The 23,529-nt window shown below is 43.7% G+C and overlaps 1 protein-coding gene across 1 annotated transcript in view; it reads right to left on the reverse strand.

Annotated features, from left to right (window-relative positions):
- Positions 1 to 390: 390 nt before the first annotated feature.
- The window catches only part of RAB11FIP2 (RAB11 family interacting protein 2), a 64,400-nt gene continuing 41,261 nt past the window's right edge, over positions 391 to 23,529 (reverse strand). Inside the window, exons 6-7 of the mRNA XM_054729142.1 lie at positions 18,021 to 18,098; positions 391 to 538 (exon numbers count right to left, since the gene is read on the reverse strand). Coding sequence (XP_054585117.1) covers positions 18,064 to 18,098 — 35 coding nt within the window. The 3' untranslated portion in view covers positions 391 to 538; positions 18,021 to 18,063. The remainder of the gene's footprint in view (positions 539 to 18,020; positions 18,099 to 23,529) is intronic.

Here is a 23,529-nt window from a genome sequence, read left to right on the forward strand (position 1 = left end):
GTGGCAATTTAGATTTTTTTCAGTTTAATGGGAACACTGAAGGTACGATTGTTGAGGGTAAGTCAGCTGGAGGCTTTCGCAAAAATTACTCTGAAATTCCCCTTTGATTCTCGCTCCACAGTATAGAATCCAATCAGTGGCAAATGTCAAGCCCTGGGTTGCATTTCCCTGCTTCCTTTTAAGGTGGAGAATTGGATTGAGGAACTCACGGGTTTTCTCGTGGTCATGTTGAAATCGAATTCATTTGTGAGCATGTTGTAAGACACAATGAGAAAACTATTACCTAAAGGCAGTTGTGAAAGTTTAAAAAAACACACACACATTTTTTAACCTTTATTTTGTTTCACTTTTTGCTATAGGACTAACAAGCACAAACTCCACCCCCTTAATCAGACTCCGAAAGAAATCACTAATGTCTTAAAAAAAACACACACACACACCAAATTTTATCTTTCACTCTAATTTCCATACCCAAGTAGTTCTTTTTTTTCTTTTTTTCTTTCTTTCTTTTTTTCTTTCGAGAGTCTTCTTTTACCACCTAGGGAACAAAAATCCAACTATGGATTCAAAATGACAGATTCTGTGGGTTTTACTTCTCAGGGATGATGTCATTTGTGGGGAATTGTTGGGTAAACCATACACTCTTTCCAGAAACCTGCAATTACCTCTCTGAATAAAGAGATCAATGTCATGTTTCTAGAAATAATGGCTAATGATACGCCTCCCAAAAGGAAGTGGCGTTATTAATTACCTCACTGTGAGCACACAGTTTATAGACAGCTCCGAGGGCCGCTCGCCCAATTAAGTATAATGACTAAAGCTTCGGTTGGTCCATCTGCACGGCCTTCTAGGTTAACAAGCCTACAGCTTCCCCAGACGTGTAAGGCCCCTGAGCAGCGGGGAGAGCGAGGAGCGCTCAGAGTCCTGGGGGACTGGGTGTCACTGTGCGCAGGACGGGGCAGCCCACGCCCTTGTATTTCCCATCCCTCAGCTTTGTATTGATATTGATCGCCCCTCCCTCCAATTTCCACGCCGAGGCGTACTCATTCATATTCCGCATTAAGTATGTATTTAAATGGGTATAAATGTATTTAAAGTTTTAATATTGCACTTATGCACTTATATAGAGATTACGTAAGTGTAAATACATAAAACTTAAAATATTATATTTATATACTCATATGTAACTATTAAAGTACATATAATATATAGTAATTTATATATAATTATGTCATAAATTTATGTATAAATTATAAAGGTAATTACATAACTATATATACATATCCTTATATAAAAATATGGCACGTAAAAATATATTAACCCCCACTGCATATAAAGTGACAAGAACAGCACTGTATAACCCAAGGCGGCCAAGGTTAGAAGCTGAAATTTACCTCACTCAGGAATAAAAACACCAAAAATTTTAAAAAAACATACTACAAATATATATGGACATATAGATACAGGGTGTCCCCCAAAAATGTATACACACTTAAACAGCTGATAGCTCAATTTGGAAAATGAAGTGTATTTTAATAAACACTGCCTTTATAATTATTCAAAGTGTATGGATACATTTTTTGGGGACACCCAATATATAGGGACACCCCATACACACACACACACACATACACACACTTATTATTATTAAATGCTGTCATGCTTTCAAGTAGCAATGTAGGCCGGTTACCGAGCCCCTGCAGTAAATCAGTGTTCCAAAGTGAGCTTGTCTGTTAAGGGATATGCTGTCTCCCGCCATGGCAGCATCAACATCATCTATCACAACAATCCCAGTTTGCTTTTCCTAATTGGCTACAGGGGCTGCGGGCTGAGCTCTGAGTGAGGACATGCAACCCTTAGGGTGGGTTTTCAAGGACCAAAGGGGAGGACACCTGGGCCCGGGACTGGCCCTCATTCCAGGCCTCCGATGGCTGTAGGCGAGTCCCAGAATCGTGCTCTGACACGGCCGCAGCTGGACCCAGCAGCATTTTTGGTTCTCCAGCACTGAGGCTTTCTCGGCTGCCCTGGGCTACCCAGCCCGCTGATTTATGACTTCCACAATGAATCAGCCCCTCCCCAGCCCAACCTGGAGGTAATACCACCTCCTCCCTAGGGCTTGGGTGGATTAGGGACCCCTCTGTACAAGTCCCTTTGAAATCCTGCAGCGGAAAACAGGGGGCTGGCCTAAGGGCTGGGGCTTCCTGAGCAAGCACAGAATGGCCATGCATGTCCTTACCGAAGCTGGAGGACGCCTGCCCTGCCGGCTGTTGCTTCACTTTAGGTCACTCCCAAGGTCAGAAACATGGCGATTCACCCAGGACAGGAGGCCATGCAAAGCCCTGGCCACCCCCTGCAGCAAAGACCCCTGGTGACTTCAGCCTATTCTTCAGCTCTGCTACAAGGATCAGGACCAGGGTGCAGTGGGGCAGGCGGAGCTAGCAGCTAATTAAAACTAAGCACGTGAACCTGCCAGAGTTTTGCTTTTGTTTTTAAGCACAGTCACCCATTCCATGTCTTTCTTCCTCCCTACACACACACACACACACGCACACACACACACACACACACACAGAGAGATTTGCAAACAACTATTATGTGCCAACCTGTGAGAAGGAATGATGAAGCAAGACTGGAATCCCACCTTCACCACCCCGACAGTGACCTTGAACAAATTTATCAACCTCTATGAGCCTCAGTTTGCCCACCTGCAAAATGGGGACAACACTCTCTATGTCAAAGAGTAGCTGTAGAGATGAAATGAGGTAACAAAATGCTACATGTCAAATGCCTGACAATTTGCCAACCAGTTAGGTACTCAGTGTGTTCCCTTAGTCCTGCTCCAAAAGGTTGCTCAAAAACATTGTTCCTGTTTGCCACTAAGTAAGGAGGTGTCACACTCCACAGCTCAGGAAATGCTAGGCCCTCCATGGCTCCTGACTGGGCCAACAGTGACTCTTTCCTTACGGCGGGTAGGCAGCTGGTGTTGAAGAAGAGGAGTTAGCGATATTGTGTGTCTGTGTGTCAAATGACTGTTCACCCCAACGTAGATGTCAGGCAGCCCCTCCGCTGCTCTAATTAATTTACTCCTATGCTTTCATTTGAATATGGATAGCATGAACATGAATGACCCAGATTTCTCTTCCTAGAGAAACACTGGCGTGTGCACCCCAGGAGACACGGACAAAATGTTCACAACAGCGTTGTTTGTGGAACAAAATTTAGAAATGCCTGAAATCCCAAGGACAGTCAAGTTGATAAAGGGTAAGATAGTTCTTCAATGGAATACTATGCAGCAATGAAAAGTAATGCCACGTTTCCATCAACCCTAGAAACAATATTGCCTGACTAAAGCATGCCATAGAAGAATATGGAGGGTATGGCTCTGATTCAGAGACGGTTACAGTGGCTCAGCTCACTCACTCCCTCAGCAAATATTTATGGAGCCCCTACCCCTGCTAGGTGCCAACCACTGCCCTGGTTGCTGGTATCCGAGGGTGAGCAAGATCAGCACAGTCCCGGACCTTGGCTAGCTTACAATCCAGCAGGGAAGACCAAGAAGAAGACAGATAAGCAAGCAGTAGATAAAAGAATGACGCTTTCTATGGTCAATAACTTGGAAAGAAACACAAAAGACGTGAAAAGAGAGAATAACCAAGTTGGGGAATAATACACTTTAAGTGGGGGGATGGAGAAAGCCCCTCTCGGGTGGCTCTTTGAGTTAAAAAGGATGAAAAGGGCCTGGAGAAGTGAAAGGGGGAAGGTTCTTCTGAGAATTAGAGAAGAAATGCCTTGAGATGGACACGTACCCGACACGTTGGGTAAACTGAGCAAAGCTCTATGGGAGGGAGGGAGGTGGGAAAGCCTGAGTGGGCAGGTGGACACGATCCAGATCTCACAGCCCCCCCTTCCATGTTGTGCAAGATCTCGCCCGGTGCATGGGCCTAAGGACCACGTCAGCCTCCTCCTGATGTTCTTGCAAGTGCCGTGGGCCCACACCAGAGGACCCGTCCTCCGCTCAGACTCAGAGGGGGCCCACCGGCCGGTCCTTTCCAGGCTACTCAAGGCTCATGCCAGGGACTCGCTGGCTTCCAATCTGATGGAGACACAGCCTCCTGCCGGCACTGTCAGCACTCTCTCGGGCCAAGGGCACCTAGATCCTTCCCACATGTTATCTGGGGAGCTGATGTCCAGGGAAGGTGGGTAGACTGGCTAATCCCCATGGTCAGCAGTCCCCCAAGCTCCTAACTGCTCACCACAAATTCCCCTTATGGACACGGTGTCATCAGGAAGCAATCAACGGTCTCAGGCCCCGTTCCAACAGCCCGGCTCTTCATGGAACCCGGAGGAGGCCCCGCGCCACGGCTGACCCATCTGGCCAGCTGAGGAGCAGACGATCCTGAGAACGCAGAGCTGTGAGCAGAAGGAAATGAAGGGGTCTGTCTGGCTCGCAGGGCAGATGGAGAAAGCAATGCTTTTCCAATCACACCCAGACCCTCCTGCTCTCTAGGCTGGTGGCTGAAGTCCCGTAGTGGGACGAAGAGCACCTGAAGCAAAAGATCTTGATGAGAAGCGAAGAAATGCTTGAGGGCGGCTCTGACTTTTCTATTATGTGTGGTGTTTTTTTCATTATAGACATTAAAAAAGTCATGCCATGGAATAAAGTGGAGGAAACGTTTTAAACTGTAATTTCACTATCCTACTAATACTGTCTTCTTTATATAGTTACTTCTAGTCTTTTCTCTTAAACTTTTTTTTTTACATAGTTACAACCATATATGCACATACTTGTTTTTAAATTTTATATTATGTCATAAACACTTTTCCATATTCCGCCCAGCCTTTATAGCCAACAAAATAATAACTGCATCATTATATGACCAAATAAATGTGCGGTGAGTCATCTAAACAATACCTTTCTTTTGGACCTTGGAATGAGTGTAGTATTTTACCAGTGTGGATAACCCTGCAATGAAGATTTTCATGCATATAACTTCTTTCTCTCGAATTTTGTTGGAAATTTCATAGTGCTAATTTTTTAAATAGATTTGCTCATGCATATGTGATTATCTCTCCTTTACAACCGTCTGTTATTTATTTATTTATTTATTTATTTATTTATTTATTTATTTATTTTTTTGTAGAGACACTTCTAAATGCAAGCAGTTGAGTGTGAAGCTGTCTTTTGGTGAAACATCATCTCTCGTATTGACTTGTGATGCTAAAGGTACAGACGTGGTTTTGCAAACTTCCCGTCCTGACTGATCTGCTTTTTCTTTGTTGACGAGAATTTGGGGCAGAGGGTCTTTAGTCTCATTTCCTGCATCAACTTCTCCTTCTTAAATGATACCGTCTCTCCTTATGCAGCTTCATAGACTGAAGAAAGCAACCAACCTTCCCTTGGGAGGTGCGGGGAGTGGGAAGGGGCCTGTCCTTAGACAACAGTGGCCTGTCGCCTGGAAAGGAGTGAAGTCCCTCCGGCCAGCGTGGTGGCACCTGTGGGTTCTACCCTCCCTGGAAACCGCCCACACGCACACGTTCTTAGTCTGCTGGTGAGAGGCATCCGCCCCTTAGCGGGCTTCAGACAAGCAACTTCCCTTCCTTCGAAATCCTTAGCACCTGAAAACAAGACACCCCAAACACACGTATTCTCTTAATGGGCTTGCTTAGAGAATGTCCCTGAAGATTTCTCTTTTCTTTTGAAGGAAGTTTTAAAAAGGAGGTGGGGAGGAGGTCAAGGGGCAGAAAGTTTCCCCTTGGACAATTCTGTTAAGATTACCTATGCCGCCCGGCTGGCATGGCTCAGTGGTTGAGCATTGACCTATGAGCCAGGAGGTCATGGTTTGATTCCTGGTTCAGGGCACATGCCAGGGTTGCAGGCTTGATTCCCATTGTGGGGCGTGCCGGAGGCAGCCGATCAATGATTCTCTCTCATCATTAATATTTCTATCTCTCCCTCTCCCTTCCTCTCTGCAATCAATAAAATATATTTAATAAGTAAAAAAAAAAAAAAAAAGGTTATCTGCTCCTATTTCTAGGCTCTCCTGCACAGATGGAAATCTAAAGCATGTCATTTCTGAGAATGACTTGTATCAATCTATCCATAGCTATCAACAGAGAATTCATGTTCCTATAAAACAAAAAGTGCCAAAGAATTTACTTCTTTACTGTCAAATTGAGAGTTGATGGAAGAAACAGCCAGGCGATTAATTATATTTAGGAACCATGCATCTTGGCTTTGAAGTTAAATGTATTTCCCTGTGGCTTTATATTGAGAACAGCTTTTATTAAATTCAATTACTTTTCCCTCTGGTCTGCTCCATAAAGGTGCGCTCCCAGAGAAGGATGGCTCTTAACGGAATTATTTCCACTGGAAATGCTGAGGACCGAGTAGGGTCGGTCACTAAAAAGCATTAGTCCTTCATAAGCAAAATCACAGGTGATAGGGTGTGTTTACTTTCTCATCAGCTGGAAAAACAAATAAGAGAAAATGGAACGGTCTCCTTGCCTAGATCACCACCTAATGCTTCATCCTTTCCCAGAAGGGACCACCTCAACGCATCCACCAATCCTTGGACCATAAGACTCCTCTCAGGAGGCTCCCAGAGTTATGGCTTGTTGTCATTGGAAAGAACAAAGAGCAAATGGCCTGGAATGGTCATTGAAGTGAAAGTCACCAATTCTAGAACGCTGCCTCTAGCCATCCGAGACCTGATCAGTTCTGTTCCCGGAACCTTATTCCTTCCTCTGACCAACAGGCACGATAACTCGTGCCCTCGCCATGCCATATGGCTGTTATGAGGATCAAATGAGATGGTGGGATAATAAACAAGTGATAATTGCAAAGCATTGGCAGAATCGTTAATAATAATTTATGAACCAGCAAATTTCTGTTCCAATGTCATTTAAAATACACTGTGGCTTTGCTGAAGAATTGTCTTGCCCAAGTGTGCTCATTTGTATGTTGCTTTTCATAAAGAATGACTTTCTCTCCCTGAGCCACACAAGCAAAGCTGTTTTTTAAAACCTAATATAATATTTGGTTAGAAAGTGACTGCGAAAGCTGACTGCATCATCGGCCAATCAGGTGGCAGCTCCCAACGGGGCATTTTCTAACCAAAAGTATAATGTATTTCTGTAATAAAATGACCGATTTTACAAGTCCCAGGCATTGCTTTAAAAATGGTTGTATTAGGATCAAAAGCTTCAGCGCCACCTGGGACCAATAACTGGTCTGTTTCCTTCAGAAACGTCACCTACGTTAGCTCCAGTCCTACAGTTCTGGCTTAAGAAATTAAGAAGCACGAAAAGCACAAGGCAAGTCCACAGGGCCTGTAGAAGAATTATGTAGGTAAGATTCAATATTACGGGGAAGTAATTTCCCCCCACCACCACCCCAGTTTGTTACAGAAAGAAGCCAAGGTTCCAGCTACAATCAGCTTCCCTTCCACCAGCAACACACTTTCAGATGCTCAGCAGCATAATCTACCAGTGGCCTGCCTCGGTGGCCTGGCCAAATGCCACTGGATTTGTTTGTTCAGAGTCATGCTGTCCTCCCTCCGTGTTCATCGTTGATACTGTTGGGGACATGAGCTCCAAGCAATGCTGGTGTTATCGGGCACATCACGAACACTGCTTAGGGAAAACCTCCTTAATGACAGATGGCCATTAAACTGCCACATCAGGACTTCCCGTGGATGGAACATATCTTCTGGCACTTTCTTTGGGTACATTGGACCTGGCTACTCAGTTGGCTTGAATGAAAAACTTAGACGCTCAGATGTGCTGACATCACAACACAGCAATGAAGTCACTGAGAAAGTGAGTGGGCCATTCAGACAAAGGGATCAGGTGGGCACCGGGGACGGTTCAGAGCTTCATGAAACACAGTATTGCCCTAACCGGTTTGGCTCAGTGGATAGAGCATCGGCCTTCGGACTGAAGGGTCCCCAGGTTCAATTCCGGTCAAGGGCATGTACCTTGGTTGCGGGCACATCCCCAGTAGGGCGTGTGCAGGAGGCAGCTGATCGATGTTTCTCTCTCATCGATGTTTTTAACTCTCTATCCCTCTCCCTTCCTCTCTGTAAAAATCAATAAAATATATATTTTTTTTAAAAAAAGAAGAAACACAGTATGACCAACACGGAAGGAAAAGCAGCCACACGGGTGGCATCTCATCATTATCAAGTGATTTTGTTGATTGTCTATCAAGTGCAATGAGTTTATCTAAGAGGCTGGGGAAAGACATAAGAAATCTGTGGGGGTGAGCTGCATTAGGCAAAGACCATATCTTTCCTGTTAACTTACGTCTCCATAGGGAAATGCATAGGGCCCAATATATACTAAGTGTTCAATAAATGCTTTGTAAATAAAAGAATGAGCGAACTACTGATACTTAGGACGTTAGGGGTAGGCCTCCTCCTCTGAGATGAAATGCGTACACATGTCTGACCTCTCCCTCCCAACTCCAATCGTCCAAAAATACAAACAAAGGCAAACCTGCTTATGGAACTAAGGGTGCCAATCCCTTACCAAACACCTCCAGGCCTCTTTCACCTGCAGGCTACTGAGACTGGACAGAAGGAGAAAATCAAGCCTCACTCTAACTGCACTTCTTGTGAGAGAGCAGCATGGGCAGGCAGGAATTGATGAGCCTTACCGTGTCTCCATTGATAGTCCCCAGTTTGAAGGTCAAGGGCTCCTATTGGGGGTCAAAATCATGAGAGGCTGGCCCAGCAGGGTTCCTTCAAGGGCAACATCCCCAACAGAAAGGCTGAAAGCTGAGGGGACTCCCCGCAGGGTTGGAAGACATCAGTCCTCCCTCTAACCCAGATTTCTGCAAGAAAACTTCAGAAGGGTTCATATTAATGAAGATTCAAGAGGACACGGAATCTGTAAAATGAAAACACCAATCATTAGTAATAAGTCAAGATTTGGAAAGAGTATAGGGACATTTAAAACATAATTGCTCCATGGGAAAAAAAAAAAACTTTGATAGAATCATTAGCAAGAAACTCAATAATTTAAGAATTCAAATTAGCAACATAGAAGAAAAACTCAGTGACTGCTCAAGGCCACATGGCTAGTAAGCATCAGAGTCAGGATTCAAATCCAAGCCGTTGGCTTCCGAGTCCATGTTTTTAACCATTACCTTGTCTTCCCCATCATTCAGAATTCTCATGCCTTATTGCTTTCACTCAAATTTGGGGGGGACGGGGGCGGGGGAGGCTAACCAGTTCAATAACTTTCCTCTGTCATGTGACTGATGATAAAAGACGATAACAAAGGCCAACAAAGAATAGGCTCTATTCTAAACCATTAAATATAAAATTGCTCATGTCATACAGAAACACTGTGGGGGAAATAAGGCTTGGAGAGTTTAAGTAATGAGTTGAAGGTCACCAAACTAGCTAGCATGGAAGCCTGGGCTTGAACCAGGTCTCCTGATGCCAGATCCCATAACCTTGGCCACTAGTCTATGGAAGGTTTATATTTTTTGGTCCCTTGATCACGCTTAGGTCTCTCTCAGGAAACCTTTCATTATGCTAGGGGTGCTAGGTGCCCAATATTTCCCCAAACTGACGCATCAACTGGCTGGTTTCTTGGAAATCCAGTGTCAGATGGCACCATGAGATAGGAGGACTGGCTGGATTCTGATCTATGTAACAGAAGGCCATGATAAACTGGCTTTGCAGAAGAAAGAAAACACCCATGTTATATGCAGCCTAAAACTAAGGTGTCATACGACATGCAGGGCACAAGTCAATGGAGTCCAAGCAAGACACCAAGTGAGGAGCATAATATTGCCACCTTAGAGCTGGGTTCAGGCATAATATTGCCACCTTAGAGCTGTAGAAATTAAATAACACCCAAATTAAGGAAGTGCCATGTCAAATGAGACAACGTGGTAGGAGAGGGAGCGCGTGGCTATTTGTGAACCATGAAGTTCAGTGCATGTTTTGGTGGTTGGAGGGGATCAATGAATGTCTCACAATCGGCATAACCTTAACCCTTCTGATTCTGAACTCTAACCATTTCACCCCACCCACCCCTCACTGTTCCTCTCAGTCACCCATCTCAGGAATGGCCTCACTGTCTACCCAAGTTCTCCATTCAAAAAATAGTTATTCTTTTTCTTTTCTCTTTTTCCCTTCCTGAAGTTTTATTTGCAAAATCTGGCAACTCTACCAACCACCCAAGTAGTCCCCTGAGTTATTCTCCGCCATGGCTCTTGGTTTGTTTCCTCCACTCACTCAGCACAATATTCAAGTGTATAGTGGTATGCCTGCCTATTAACGTCTGTGTCCCCACCTACACTCCACGTTCCTTAAGGGCAGGGCCTCTGTTTATTTTATTCATCCGTTTATACTCAATAATTAGCACAGTGCCTAGCATATCACAGAAGCTCAATAAGTATTCAGCAAATGAATAGACATGTATTATTTTAGCTCAAGCATCCTCCTCTCTTAAAAAAAAAAAAAACTTCTTCAAGGTTACGTGGCAAGTTTTCACTTACAGAAAGTACACTTCACAGACCAAAGCAGTCGAGTATGTAATCATAATCCATTTAGCCCAGTAATTAGACCTTAATGTGATGAAATTCAGCTGACGGTGCAGAAGAGACGAGGTGTTGAGGAATGCAAACACCACCTTGCCACCTTTCCGGATGATGAAACCACGCGCAAAATAAAACAGGAGGAAAGCAAGGATGAAGAGAGGCAGAAAGGGGAACCCACAGGAGCAGGAAGTTCAGGTCAGAAGGTCAGGAGAGAAGAAATGTAAAGGCTGAGGCTAGTGAAATAGAAAACAGAATAATCCCCGGCAAGGGGGTGCCGGGGAGAAGCTGAGAGCACTGGGCCGAAGCAAAGACTACAGAGAGAGACACTTTGGAAAATCAAAGGGTCGTTAAAAAAAAGCAAAAGTCAAATAAATAATAAAACCTGCACTGGGATCCTGATGAATGTAACCGACACATCCAACAGAAAGGTCAGCGAAGGAGGATGCTAAGAGATGGAGAAAATAGTCAAGGCGAAGAGGTTTGTGTTCAGAATCTGATTTGCTTGCTTATTTTTAAAAGGAAGGTGAGCACAGATGTTCAATGACATCAATTTCCCAGGAGTGGCTGGTGCCTATTTGCATACCCTCAAATAAAAATAAAGAGAACTCGCTAAATTCCTGCCCTATTTAACTGTGGCTTTTAAGACAGAGCAAAAGACACGCTCTCACTGAGCAGTGATGGCATAGGATTCAGTATCAAATAGTCAGTCTTGCTTTTGAAATGGTCTTATCATTTCCTGGTGGATGCGGGGTTGTTGGGTTGTATCTGCGGTCTAGGGGGAATTAGTTTAATTACAAATTCACTCTAAAGAACACATTCATCAAGGGCTTGCTATGGAGGATCTATGACGCAACGACTTTGTACTGGTTTGTAATGTACTTGTAATGCCGTAGGAAGTTCTTCCAGCGAATGTATATACTGCCTGGGCCAAGCAAAATATAACATTTTTATGTCCTAATTTGGTCCACATGTCACCACCATACAATCTCATCTGTGTGCACACACGTGTGCACATGTGCGTTACATATTTTGGGGAGGGATGGTACTTTAAAATGCAGAGATTTGAGGTCATCATATTCAGTTCATAGTGCACTATTATTCCATACACTATTGTTTTATGCATGGCCCTCTGTCTTGTATTTTTTAATTACAGCATTTATTCCTCATTCTCTACTTCCAACACCCATCCCATCATATGCAACCACTCTGATCGACTGTTTTTTGTTTGTATGTTTTCTTATGTTTCTGTATATTGTTAAGTTACACAATTGGTGCTGTCATATAGATCTTATTCTGTTTCTTGCTTTTTTGGTCAAGACTGGGTTTTGAAGTCAATGTCTCTTGCTGTGGAGCATCTTAGGTATGCTACATAGCTTCCGGTCCTGCAGCGCATCTAAGATATGCCCTCACCACGTCTGGCCGGCCCACACTTCCAAGTTGCCTCCAGCACCAACTATGACAAACAGTAGTGCAGTGGGCATCCTCGTACCAGCTCCCTCGTCCTTCGGGAGCCTTAGAGCATGTGCTTGGGATAGACCTTGAGAGGCAGAATGTTGAGTCATAGGCACACATGCTTCCGTGCATAGCACTGCATGCCAGCCTCGCCAGCAGTGCCAGGAAATGCCTGTATTCCCACATCCCCAACACTCGGCAAAATCCAACTTTGTTCTTCCAGCCTGGTGGAAAGTGAGACTCCATTGCTCTATGAAACCCAATGAGTACATCCAGAATGACACAGTCATTTTTCTTGGAAACCTCAAAAGACTTTTAAAACTCTTTGGTGTTCATCTCAGACCTGAAAGGTAGGTGAATCTCTGCATGTTAGAGTCGACTCATTACACCCCGAAAGACAAGACCCAAATCTTTGAGACTTATGCCTCCTAAATTCTGACTTCCACCTGCTAGCAAGGAGGGGTGAGGACTGCCTTTCTAGGCATTGTGCCTCCCCTTATTCAGCTCAGCCATCTCATCACTAGCACATACTTCTTGGGTGGGAACGAGACATACTTTCTAGTGTGAGGTTGTCAATTTCATACAAGTTGTATAAATAGATATCCAAGCCTAGTTTTCAAAATGAACCTTCTCAAGTGACTTTCAAAAGAGAAAAAAGAAAAAGTGCCCGGTTGGCGTGGCTCAGTGGTTGAGCATCAACCTACAAACCAGGAGATCAAGGTTCGATTCCCGGTCAGGACACATGCCTGAGTTGGGGGCTCCATCCCAGTGGGGGACGTACAGAAGGCAGCCAATCAATGATTCTCTCTCATCATTGATGTTTCTACCTCTCCCTTCCTCTATGATATCAATAAAAATATATTTTAAAAAGAAAAAGAAAAGAAAAAGTCACAGTCTCGATTTGAGATGAAATACCCTCTGGACACAGAGGTCACTGTTGACTAACAAGAGAATAATGTGATTATCTGCTCCAGGCCTGAATGCTGTGGCCTTATCGTCACAGAAGTTATTTTCTTCCTTTCTAGAATGCTACGATATAATCCCCTAACACGGAGGTACTTAAATCCCTCCCCCTCTCCCCCTGCCCTCAAAGAAGCAGGAGTGATTATCGTGGATGATAACAAATTAGTCAGCATTTAGTGCATCAACGTCACTCCTGTCAATCCACAGAGAGGCCTGCCTGAGGACTGGAGTGGCTCAGCTGCTACTGAGGCCCCCGGGCTGCTGGGTGTGTGGTGTGTTTTGTTTTCTATTCTGACATCACAAGAATATTATGGGTAATTTAATATTTGCTAAAATATCGAAAATCCCTCTAATTGAATAAAGTTACTGGAAAGCTGCATAGATTTCAATGGTCTTACGAGTCATTTACTAGAAAAGATTGATTTCTTTAAGAGGATCCAGCTGTAACTTGCCTTGAGCACTGTGCAAATTCTTTAGGGGAACGGATGGCTTTTTCCCTTGTCAGTCCAGTTGAAAATGATACTCGGTAGTTCTCTCTATCAGTGGGGAAAACTTGTTTAAACACATTCAGAATGCTGCTCCTGTTGTTATTGAATCTAATCCTCCTGCTTCCCTTGTTAGGAAGGTTTTAATATAAACACAACCAAATTTGTTCTCTGTGAGCTGCTCAAACCCAACAGTAATACAACGAGAACCCAAATAGCTCTGCCTTCATTCGTATTAGAAATGCAACGCTATTTATTCATAGGACAGAAAGCTAATACCCAAAGGGATCAAAAGGAGAGTGAGGGAGAGCTCTGCTCCCAATTAAAACGAATGCAATTGAATTTCATAAGCCTAGACTGCAGGTTGCTCGGGACAGAGACCACGTCTTACCTTTCCTTATAAACCCAGGTCCTGGGAATGAGCCTGGCTGCCCACAGGTACCTGTTGATGGGCTTATTGGAACTGCACAGGCCACAATAAATGACACCCTTTTCTCCCCAACCTGAGACCCAAGGAGGAGTCTGACAACTCCAGACAAAAATATCAACTTTATTAAAGACTAGAGGCCCGATGCACGAAGATTCATGCAAGAATGGGCCTTCCTTTCCCTGGCTGCCAGCACCGCCTTCGCTCCGGCCAGAGCTGCCTTTCCACCTTCCCACACTGCCCAGAGGCCCAGAGCCTGCCCCCGGCCTCTCGGTGCCTGTGTATGCAAATTAACCCACCATCTTTGTTGGGTTAATTTGCATACTCACTCCTGATTGACTGGTGGGCGTCATGAAGGTACGATCAATTTGCATCTTACTTTTATTAGTGTAGATAGAGCTAAGTTAGAGGACATGGTTGTATTGTGTATCTAGAGTGGGCTTTGCAATCCTTCATCCTGAACTAGACAGGGTTGGCCCCTCAGTCAGGGGCAGCTCTGGCCAACTAGAGGCTCCCCTACAGATGCGGGGCCTGCCCATGAGCCCACTGCATGACTGCGATGCCCCAGGATGCATGCATCCTGCAGATAGGCCAACTGGAAGGATGCTCAGCTTCCTTCCCAAACCTGCCCATCAGGTAAGCTTCTGCTAGGGAAGGGTCAGACAGAAGTTGAATGTGTTCCAAATGCTTCTCCCTTCAGGAAGCACGGTGATCATTAGAGCCCTAGAGCTGGGGAAGTGAATGCTTAGTAAAATGGGGGAGAAACGTGGTTTCAAAATGATGTTTCATTATCTCTATGGCTTCACCAGGACTAGACTTTCAACTCTATTGTTATTGTGGTAGCAGAGTCTAACTGTTGGTAAATAGCTCTAACTAACTAAAATTCATGTCACTACTTAGATCCATGTTATATTTTATTTTTTTAAACATATTTTTATTGATTTCAGAGAGGAATGGAGACGGGGAGAGAGATAGAAACATCAAGGATGAGAGAGAATCATTGATCGGCTTGCCTCCTGCATGCCCCACACTGGGGATGAGCCTGCAACCCGGGCATGTGCCCTGACCGAGAATGGAATTGTGACCGCCTGGTTCATAGGACGACATTCAACCACTGGGCCACACTGGCTGGGTTAGGTCCATGTTTTAAATCTTTCTTCTATGTAGATTAAATAATGTGACTGTCAAAGGAATTACCTGATCAGACTTACTTATGCGCTTGCATTTTTCTTCTGTTCCCTGACAGGATTTGGTATATTCCTTTTGTAACCTGTTGCTGGGGCAACTCAGTAGTTCTAAGCTTAGGCAACTATTTGAATCGGGACAGTGTTCTTTAATGACCTTAATTGGCTGGAAAGAAAAGTCCTTCTTATAGTGCTTTCTATTCTGCTTTGGGTTTCAGAATTTCCGGATGTGTGACAAATATTAAACAAACGACCACTTTGATTTGGGCTTTCGGGCTCAGATCAAAGTCACCATCATCAAACACCGAGGGAGAGGTGATGAAACCAGGCCCTGCGGTGGAGGGTGCAGCCGCGCAGGCGTGGGCGTCCAGGGGCGTGTGCGGAGCGGCTCCTCTGAGAATCAGATCAATAGGAAGATGCCTGGGTGTTGACGCTCTGCAGGAGTCTCCCCCACACTCCGGTCTTTTCATCCGATTCGTTTTAGGTTATCCTGGCCCTGGGTTCAGGTCAGGTCTGACTACTCAAAACTGAGCTGCTGGACTTATGAGAGACAGAAAAACCTCCTCTCAGCGTTTAAAAGGCATTTTCTCAAAAACCGGGGAAGAAGGTAAAACCCCAGGCCACTGTATTTTAGAGTAGGGGAGTTTTAGGGCCCGTGGAGACTTTAGAGACCATTGAACCCGCCAGCCCCTGACCCACTTCTTCGTTTTACAAAATGGGGAAACAAAGGCAAAACATGTCTAGGAACTTGAGCAAAATGACAAAGCTCATCAATAACTAGGGTGGGGCTAGAACTCAAGTTGTTCAGATTCTCTATCTTTATTCATCTCTGCTCCTCAAATGTTGCAAACATTGAGAAAGAATACCCAAGAGTCAGTAGAAGAAGGTAGCATCAAGGCTCCTTGGTTACCTGTATTCCATGTGTAATGCCACTTTACTGGAGTATTTAACTAAAGCCCACAAGGAGTTACAAATAACATGCTCTAGCCCAAAGCATGACTGTCCCTTGGTTCCAAGAAATTTCTAGCTTCCATTTCTCTGCCCAGTACATTTTACACTTTAGTCACTGGACTGACCATCCAACCTCCATGGGCAGATCACGGCTCTCATCTGGGGAATCCAGGTAAGAACTGATCCATAAATTTGCTTCCTTGCTTGAGTGGACCCAGAACGTAAATCATTCAATGGCCTCCACTGTTGAAAATGTATTTGTTTGAGGTGTTGTTTGGGGGTGTCCTAGGGATTCCGGTGGAATGATAGGAAAGGTTTTGGCATTCAATTTCAAAGCGTGAAAGTGAAAAGGTCAATAAATGAGGGTGAGAAGGGGTGGGGAGGGGGGTGGCAGGAAGGAAGAGGCAAAGGCACCCTTCCTGCCACACAGGCTCCTGAGAAGGGGGTGCAGGTGACTGACAACACCTAGGGGCACCCCCCTTGGAAGCTAGACCTGGAAAGGCTTGAGGTGGTCTCAACGGGGCCTCCCAGGTTCTGAAACAGGCCATCGGCATTCCCATCCCAGCCAAGAGCTGGGCACCTGGAGGGCCACAGACCCAGCTGCGAGGAAGGGAGGGCAGGAAAGGCCAACACTCCTGACAAGAGACTCATGACAGACCCAGAGGGTAAAATGGGAAGAAAAAAAACAAAAAACACCCGAAGAGGCCCAGGAAGAAAGACTCTGCCAGGTGGCACCACTTCAGCTTAATTAGACAAAGGCTTAGGGGTGGGCCGCGAGGTCTGAAAGCAGAGACACCTGGGAGTGAAAGAAAAGGGGGGTCAGGGGCAAAGGTTGAGAAAAACAAGCCACCTGGGACCCTGATTGAAACACTCCCGCCAGAGTGAGGTGTAAAGGAGGCAGGTCAAGGAGGCTGCGGAAACCCGAGCGGAGTGGGAGGAGGGGGGGCAGGGGCGGGTGCTGCCCATCAGACTGCCTGCTGTCAGTCAAGAGAGGGCCAGAGACCTGGGAAGGACAGGGACGTTAGCTAGGGATGTCCTCACCTGGGAATGACAAGGGACACGTGTCAAATCAGGAGGGATGGCAGAAAGGAAGAGAATCCAACCTTAAAAGTCTTTTTTCTTCTTAAAAAAAATTTTTTTTTTTGCTATAAATATCTGTTTATAAACCCTATGATCTAATAAGTCAAGGCAGATTTTTTTCTCTTGAAAATTTCTAATGTACGGAAGAGTTGAAAGAACAATGCACTCTATACACATATATCCTTCACTTCGATTTACAATTAATGCTACATTTGCTTTAGCTTTTGAGCTATATTGGAGCCATTTTACAATAAGTTGCAAACTTATTTTAAAATGCTTCACTCCTAAATACTTCAATGTGCACTTCCTAATAATGCAGCCATTCTATTATACACTTGGAAAAATTAACATAAATTTTATTTAAAATTAAAACGGACCAAGAAGGGTTTATAAAAAGTCCTATTCTTCAGAAATAACCACTTCATATTCAACTTTCTCAATTATACCCCCAAATATCTTTGTTTTGTTGGTTAAAAAAAGTTCAGAATCCAGAATTTGTACATTTGGTTATGTCTCATTAGAGTATTTTAATTTGTAGCTATCGTCTTTGTGTTTTTTGTTTTTCATGATATTGAAGTTTTTGTTTTGTTTTTTAAATGTTTTAAATACATTTTTATTGATTTCAGAGAGGAAAGAAGAAGGAGAGAGAGATAGAAATCAACAATGAGAAAGAATCATTGATCGGCTACCTCCTGCATGCCCCCTACTGGGCATGTGCCCTAACTGGGAAATGAACTGTGACCTCTTGGTTCATAAGTAGCCACTTAACCACTAAGCCACACCAGCCGGGACATGGAATTTTTTAAAAATAACTGACTAGAATACACTACACTCTGGATTTGTCTGACTGCTTTCTCATGAGTAGAGTCAAGTTAAATGTCTTTGGCAAGAATAATAGCATACCTTACAGGTTTCCATCTTACCTATGTGACAGAAAAACTCCTCATCCGAGTGCCATTAGCTGGTTCATTTCTTTACAGTTGACGCTGATGTCATGGTTTCTACAGAGAGAGAAAGAGAGAGAGAGAGAGAGAAACAGAATTTCAGTAAATGTTTTTGTCATAACCAGATCAATAAAAATACTTATTAAACACCCAGTTATGAATTGAACACTGAATTGGATGCTAAGCTTTCAGGCAAAGAAAGCAAATTGATAAAGAAACTGAATCTAGACTTGGCTGTCCAACTCACGCAGAGAATGTGAAAAGCAACTCCTGGCCTGAACTCTGTAAGCATGTGTCATCAGAAGCATGATGGGCATGTCCCACTGGCGTTCTCCCGCAGCGGCGGCATCCATCTTCAGGGACAGCCTGGGTCGCAGGGATGCTGTGCGCTCACGGGAAGGGCCTCACGTGTTCTGGACGCCAGATGTGCGAGTGGGAAACTGACAGTTTTGAAAATGGAGGAGCCCAACTCCGAATCTTGGCCAGACGGTGAACCACTCACCTCAGTGGGGAAGTGGTTTACTTGAGGGTATCTATTTATGATTGTCCAAATACAGATCCCCAAATTATCTAGGGCGGCTGAAGTCTAAAGTCAGAGAATAGTCAAATATTCCTGAAATGGGTCAAAAGATGTATTTAATTCTGCAAATGGCTTGTGCATATGCTGAAAAATTATAACAGACCAAGAAGGGTTTATAAAAACTCCTATTCTTCAGAAATAACCACCATTTCATATATTCTTCCAGGAAAGTTCCTGCAAATACACACATATCCATACATATCTTACTAGGCAAAATCCTGGAGCACACTATACTTTTCTGCTGCCTTTTCCTTCCCCATTAACAAGGTATCTTGGATATTTTGTCATATCAGCTTTATCTCATGCTTTTTACATGCTGCATCGTATTTTTCTATTGGATATCAAGTATTGTTTGACTAGTCACCAATTTCAGGTGTTTTGTTATTATCAATAATGTTGCAGTCATCGTCGCAGCAAGTGCATGCTTGTATACATTTCAAAATATGTGTAAGGTAAACTCCTAGATTAAAACTGCTGAATCAGCATGGGCACGCATTTAAGATGTTAATAGGTATTGTGCAATGGCCCTCCAAAGAGCTTGTCTCAGGTTATATACATTCCAAATGCCCTAGGAGCGTCCCCGTCCCCGTCTCTGCGCCTGTGTGTTAACAGCGACGAGCAATCTGGTAGGTGAAGAGTAGCATCTTCTTTGCTTATTCTAATTTGCAGATGTCTAAAAGGCTTTGGGGATTTCCCCTTCTGCCTGTTTGTCTTCTATTTTCCTAATGGTTCATCTTTTTCTTATGGATAAATATAGGGTGTCCAAAAAAATGTATATACACACTTTGAATAATTATAAAGGCAGTATTTATTAAAATACATTTCATTTGCAAAATTGAGTTATCAGCTATTAAAGTATGTACACATATATGGCTCATCTATAATAATAAAAGCATAATATGCTCATTAGACCGAACGTCCTTCCAGACGTCCTTCCTTCCGGACAAAGCCACAGCGGGCGGGGGGCTGCGGCGGGCGGGGCCAAGGCCCTTGCACAAATTTTGTGCATCAAGTCTCTAGTGATTATATAAGAGGAAATTAGACCTTGTCTGTCATATATGTTGCAACCTTTCCCCCGTTTTCTCATTTGCCTTTTGACTTCGTTTATAGGATTCTTGGTTGTTCGCATGCTTTGAAAGTTTTATGTAGTCAAGCACATCTTTTCCTTCATCGCCTTTAGGTTTTGTGACGTGAATTGAGAGGCTTTCTCTTCTCTGAGATAATTATTGATAAACAAAACAGAACAAAAACTCCCACGCTTTTTTTGGTACTGCTCATATTTTGTTTAAATTTTTAATCCATATAGAATTTATTTTGGTACAAAGAGCAAGATATGGATTGGGATTTGTATTTCTCCAGATGGCACTCAGTTGCCTTAAGTCCATTTATTGATTGACCCATCTTTCCCCTAGTGCTTTGATGTTTGTGTTTTATCTTTTGAAGGTAATTATTCTCAATAAAAAGGCTAAATCAAACATCACGAGGTCCTGAGTCTGAACAACTTTCAGTTAGTTTATTCAATTTAGAAGCTACAGGGGGAAAATCCTTTTATTTGCACTCTTATTCCATTCAGTGGTTTGGTACTTTTTCCCCTTCAAACTGAAGAACTCATGTGTCTTAAATGTGGATGAGGGTTTCTTAAATAAAACTGAGCTTCATTAATCTTTCATGTCTAAATGACATGGTTGGCATTCCACATGTGGAAGGACAGGAAGTTCTCTGCAATGCAGAAAAGGGTAACAAGAGCCATTTGCATCCTTATCTTTAATTATAAAACTCTAGAGATAATTATGTTTTTCAGTTTTACTTGGAAACATCTCCCAGGTTTCAACCACATTTTTTTCCCCCAAATTTAAACTCATGGGTTAATTAAAAGAATCATGGAAAAATTGCACAGGCACTCATCATTGGTTCTTGAAGCTTTTGGATAAAGTCAGTATTCCTCGGATGACACAAGGTTCTACCCTCGCGAGAAGATAATATTGAATTGCCCTCAGTAGGTGCTGCTATGATTAACTCAAGAGCACTTCACTGGTTGCTGCCACTTCAGTCGGCCTTAAAAGATCCAAAATTGTTCCTTAAAAAAGTGGGGAGGAGGAGCGCGTGGACTTCATGAGTGCTTAGTAGACAATACTCATCACCATTTCCATTTACCCATCTTGTCCAATTCTGTATCATTCGAGTCTAGAACAGTGCTTTGCACACAGCAGCTAATGAATTTGCTGAATGGAAGGAAGGAAGAATGGATGGATGGATATTGGATTGGATCAGTGGATGGATGGGAGGGCCCGAAGGAATCTTCACCAACATCCATGACACAGCAGCGACTGTTAATTGATCAATTAACACCCAAGATGAAATCTGTTTACCATGCTGTCCTGAGGTTTTATTCTGGACTCGTTCTTCCTGACTATTCAGTGAGAGACATATATATAAAACAAAGCACTTCCGTCAGAAAAGCCCATCTTAGTGCTTTCCTCGAAATAATTTGTTTTTGTATCATGATATAATTAAGAAAACTGTTCTGTATCTAGAGTTTCCATAAGACTCCCAATCAGAATTTGATTGATGTACCCCCTGTTTCAATTAGGGAGCACTCGAGGTTTCTTTCTCTCTCATTAATTACAAATATAAGTCAAATTAAAACGGGAGCTCCTCCCTTCACCGAGGACAACAGAAAGTGTTTTTATAATAATCCTGGTTGCTGTATTTTAAAGTGCAGATAATTAAAATCTCAGCATGCTGCCATCCAACAAAAAAGTAACCTTCTTACACAGTGTTTCAAAGAACCTGCCACCGAACTCCTCCCTCCCCTCCTTTCTCTAACATGCATTTACTGAGGGCTGGAATGTGCCATGTGACCTGTGAGGGGTAAAGAAGCAAAGTGAGCAGCTATTTTGTTCTGCATGCAGCCGAGCAGGTGCACAGACAAGGAAACAAGGATCTGCAGGAGGGTATGATAAGCCCTCACTAAAACAAAATCAATGGAGAAGCTGATTAAGCAGGTTTCTCAGATTTCGGTAGACTGCCTATAATTTGAGATGAACATTTATTTCTGTCTGGCAATGTCTTTGAAGTTATTATGTCTCCTCTAGGTTCAACTTCTAGTGCCTGTAAAAAACAAACAAACAAACAAAAACAAAAGAAAAAACCTATTTTATTCATTTTAAAGGGGGTTCTTTTATAAGAAAAAACACCATTGCTTATAATAGATACTCATAAAATAATCCAATACTCATTCAACAAATATTTGAGCACCAACTACATCCCAAGCACAGCACTGGGTGTCAATGTTGGGGCGGCGATGCCTAGAGGCTCAAAGTCTTTGCTAGGAACTCTGTATATTTTTATTTTATTTTATTTATTTTATTTTCGACTTGTTCAGTGCTTTACTGAAACAAGTCCCTAACAGATGACTCATCAGGGCCTTTGTATATTAAAACAAACTATTAGACCCCAAAACAAAGCCAAATAAATGTCCAAGATGGGGGTTGGCTGGAGGTCAGCAGAGATCAGATGGGGGACTCTTCATGGAATGGAATGAGCAGGATTGGAACAAATGCCAGAGAAAAAATATTTATTCATACGATGCTCCATCCCACGAAAGATCTAAGGTGATGAACAAAGATAGAGACAATGCAAAAGGATTAAATGAGTCAGGACAAGGAGAAATGTGGATGTGAAAATAATGAAGGTAGGGGGAAATGTACCATTCAGAAATGCACACTGAAACTCATTAATTACTAGATGCCAACCCCGAGGGCCTGCCGGACTGAAGAGAGTCTCTGGGGAAGGCTGTCCCACACGCCACTCACGCCACAAGTGAGAAGAGCTTCGCACAAAGACAACGGATGGGCATTCATACAACTATTGGGAGTTTGTGGGAATCAACAGAAGGCAGAGTCCCAAATTATTTGAGCTGAGTAATAATAAAAAGTCTGTAATAATGTAGAAAGATAAGGATCATAAAAACGGTTACAAGAACAGGCTAATATCCTGAAATAGTGATACCTATGCACCAGCCAATGAGAAAGGTGTGGTACACTGCTGTGATCTTATGGCTTTAGACAGACGTGCCATGCACGTGGGAGGGACACTCCTGACACGGAGACCAGTAAGTAACAGGCACTAAACAGGGGAAGGTTTGATTCCAAGCAACTTGTCCGGTTTAGGCATCAAAACGCAAGCGTTGAAAGCAGTTAGAGAAAGGAGGCGCCTCTCGGAATGGCAGGGTTAAGACTGACAAGCTGCCAGACACCCTCGGTGTGGTGGGAACCAGGTGTTGTCCCATGCCGATGCCCTCTGGGACATTCTTCGAGGCACCATAATAGGTGTCCAGGCTACAGCTCGTCAAGTGGTGTGACCTTGAGGTAACAACAAGCCTTGGAGGGAGCTGAGCTCCTGAGAATCACTCCCGGCTAAAAGGTCTAGGCATCCAGGCTGAGTGACTTAGGAAATCTCAGTTTTCATTCACAACACGTGATGGGACCCACACCTGACGCCAATCTGCCCCCATCCTCCACCAATTCCGAGGGAAAAAGAAACACACATCCTCAAGCTCTAACAGGATTCAAGGATTTTCCAAGGCTAGGATTCCAGGCGAGTCACAGCACCCAGCTCAGTGATTTCCCAAGGCTACCCAACTTCACCCGAGGCTCCCCCAGGGCAGACCCCAAGACACGGAGGCACGGCCTCCCTCTCCGGCCTGCTTCACAAAACACACACTTACCATTCCCCGGCCCCGGACACGGCTCCCTGCAGTAACTTCCCACACTTAGGGAAAAGCTCTTCTAGGCGCAGTTCTAATTAGTATTAATTCCAACATTTTTATTTAAAGTCTAGTCACTTAAAGTCAAAATGACAGCTTAATGCCATCCCAGCACAGCAATTTGCCTGGAATCAGAAGAG

Source organism: Eptesicus fuscus, chromosome 17 (genome assembly GCF_027574615.1).
Source record: "Eptesicus fuscus isolate TK198812 chromosome 17, DD_ASM_mEF_20220401, whole genome shotgun sequence".
Lineage (NCBI taxonomy): Eukaryota > Metazoa > Chordata > Mammalia > Chiroptera > Vespertilionidae > Eptesicus > Eptesicus fuscus.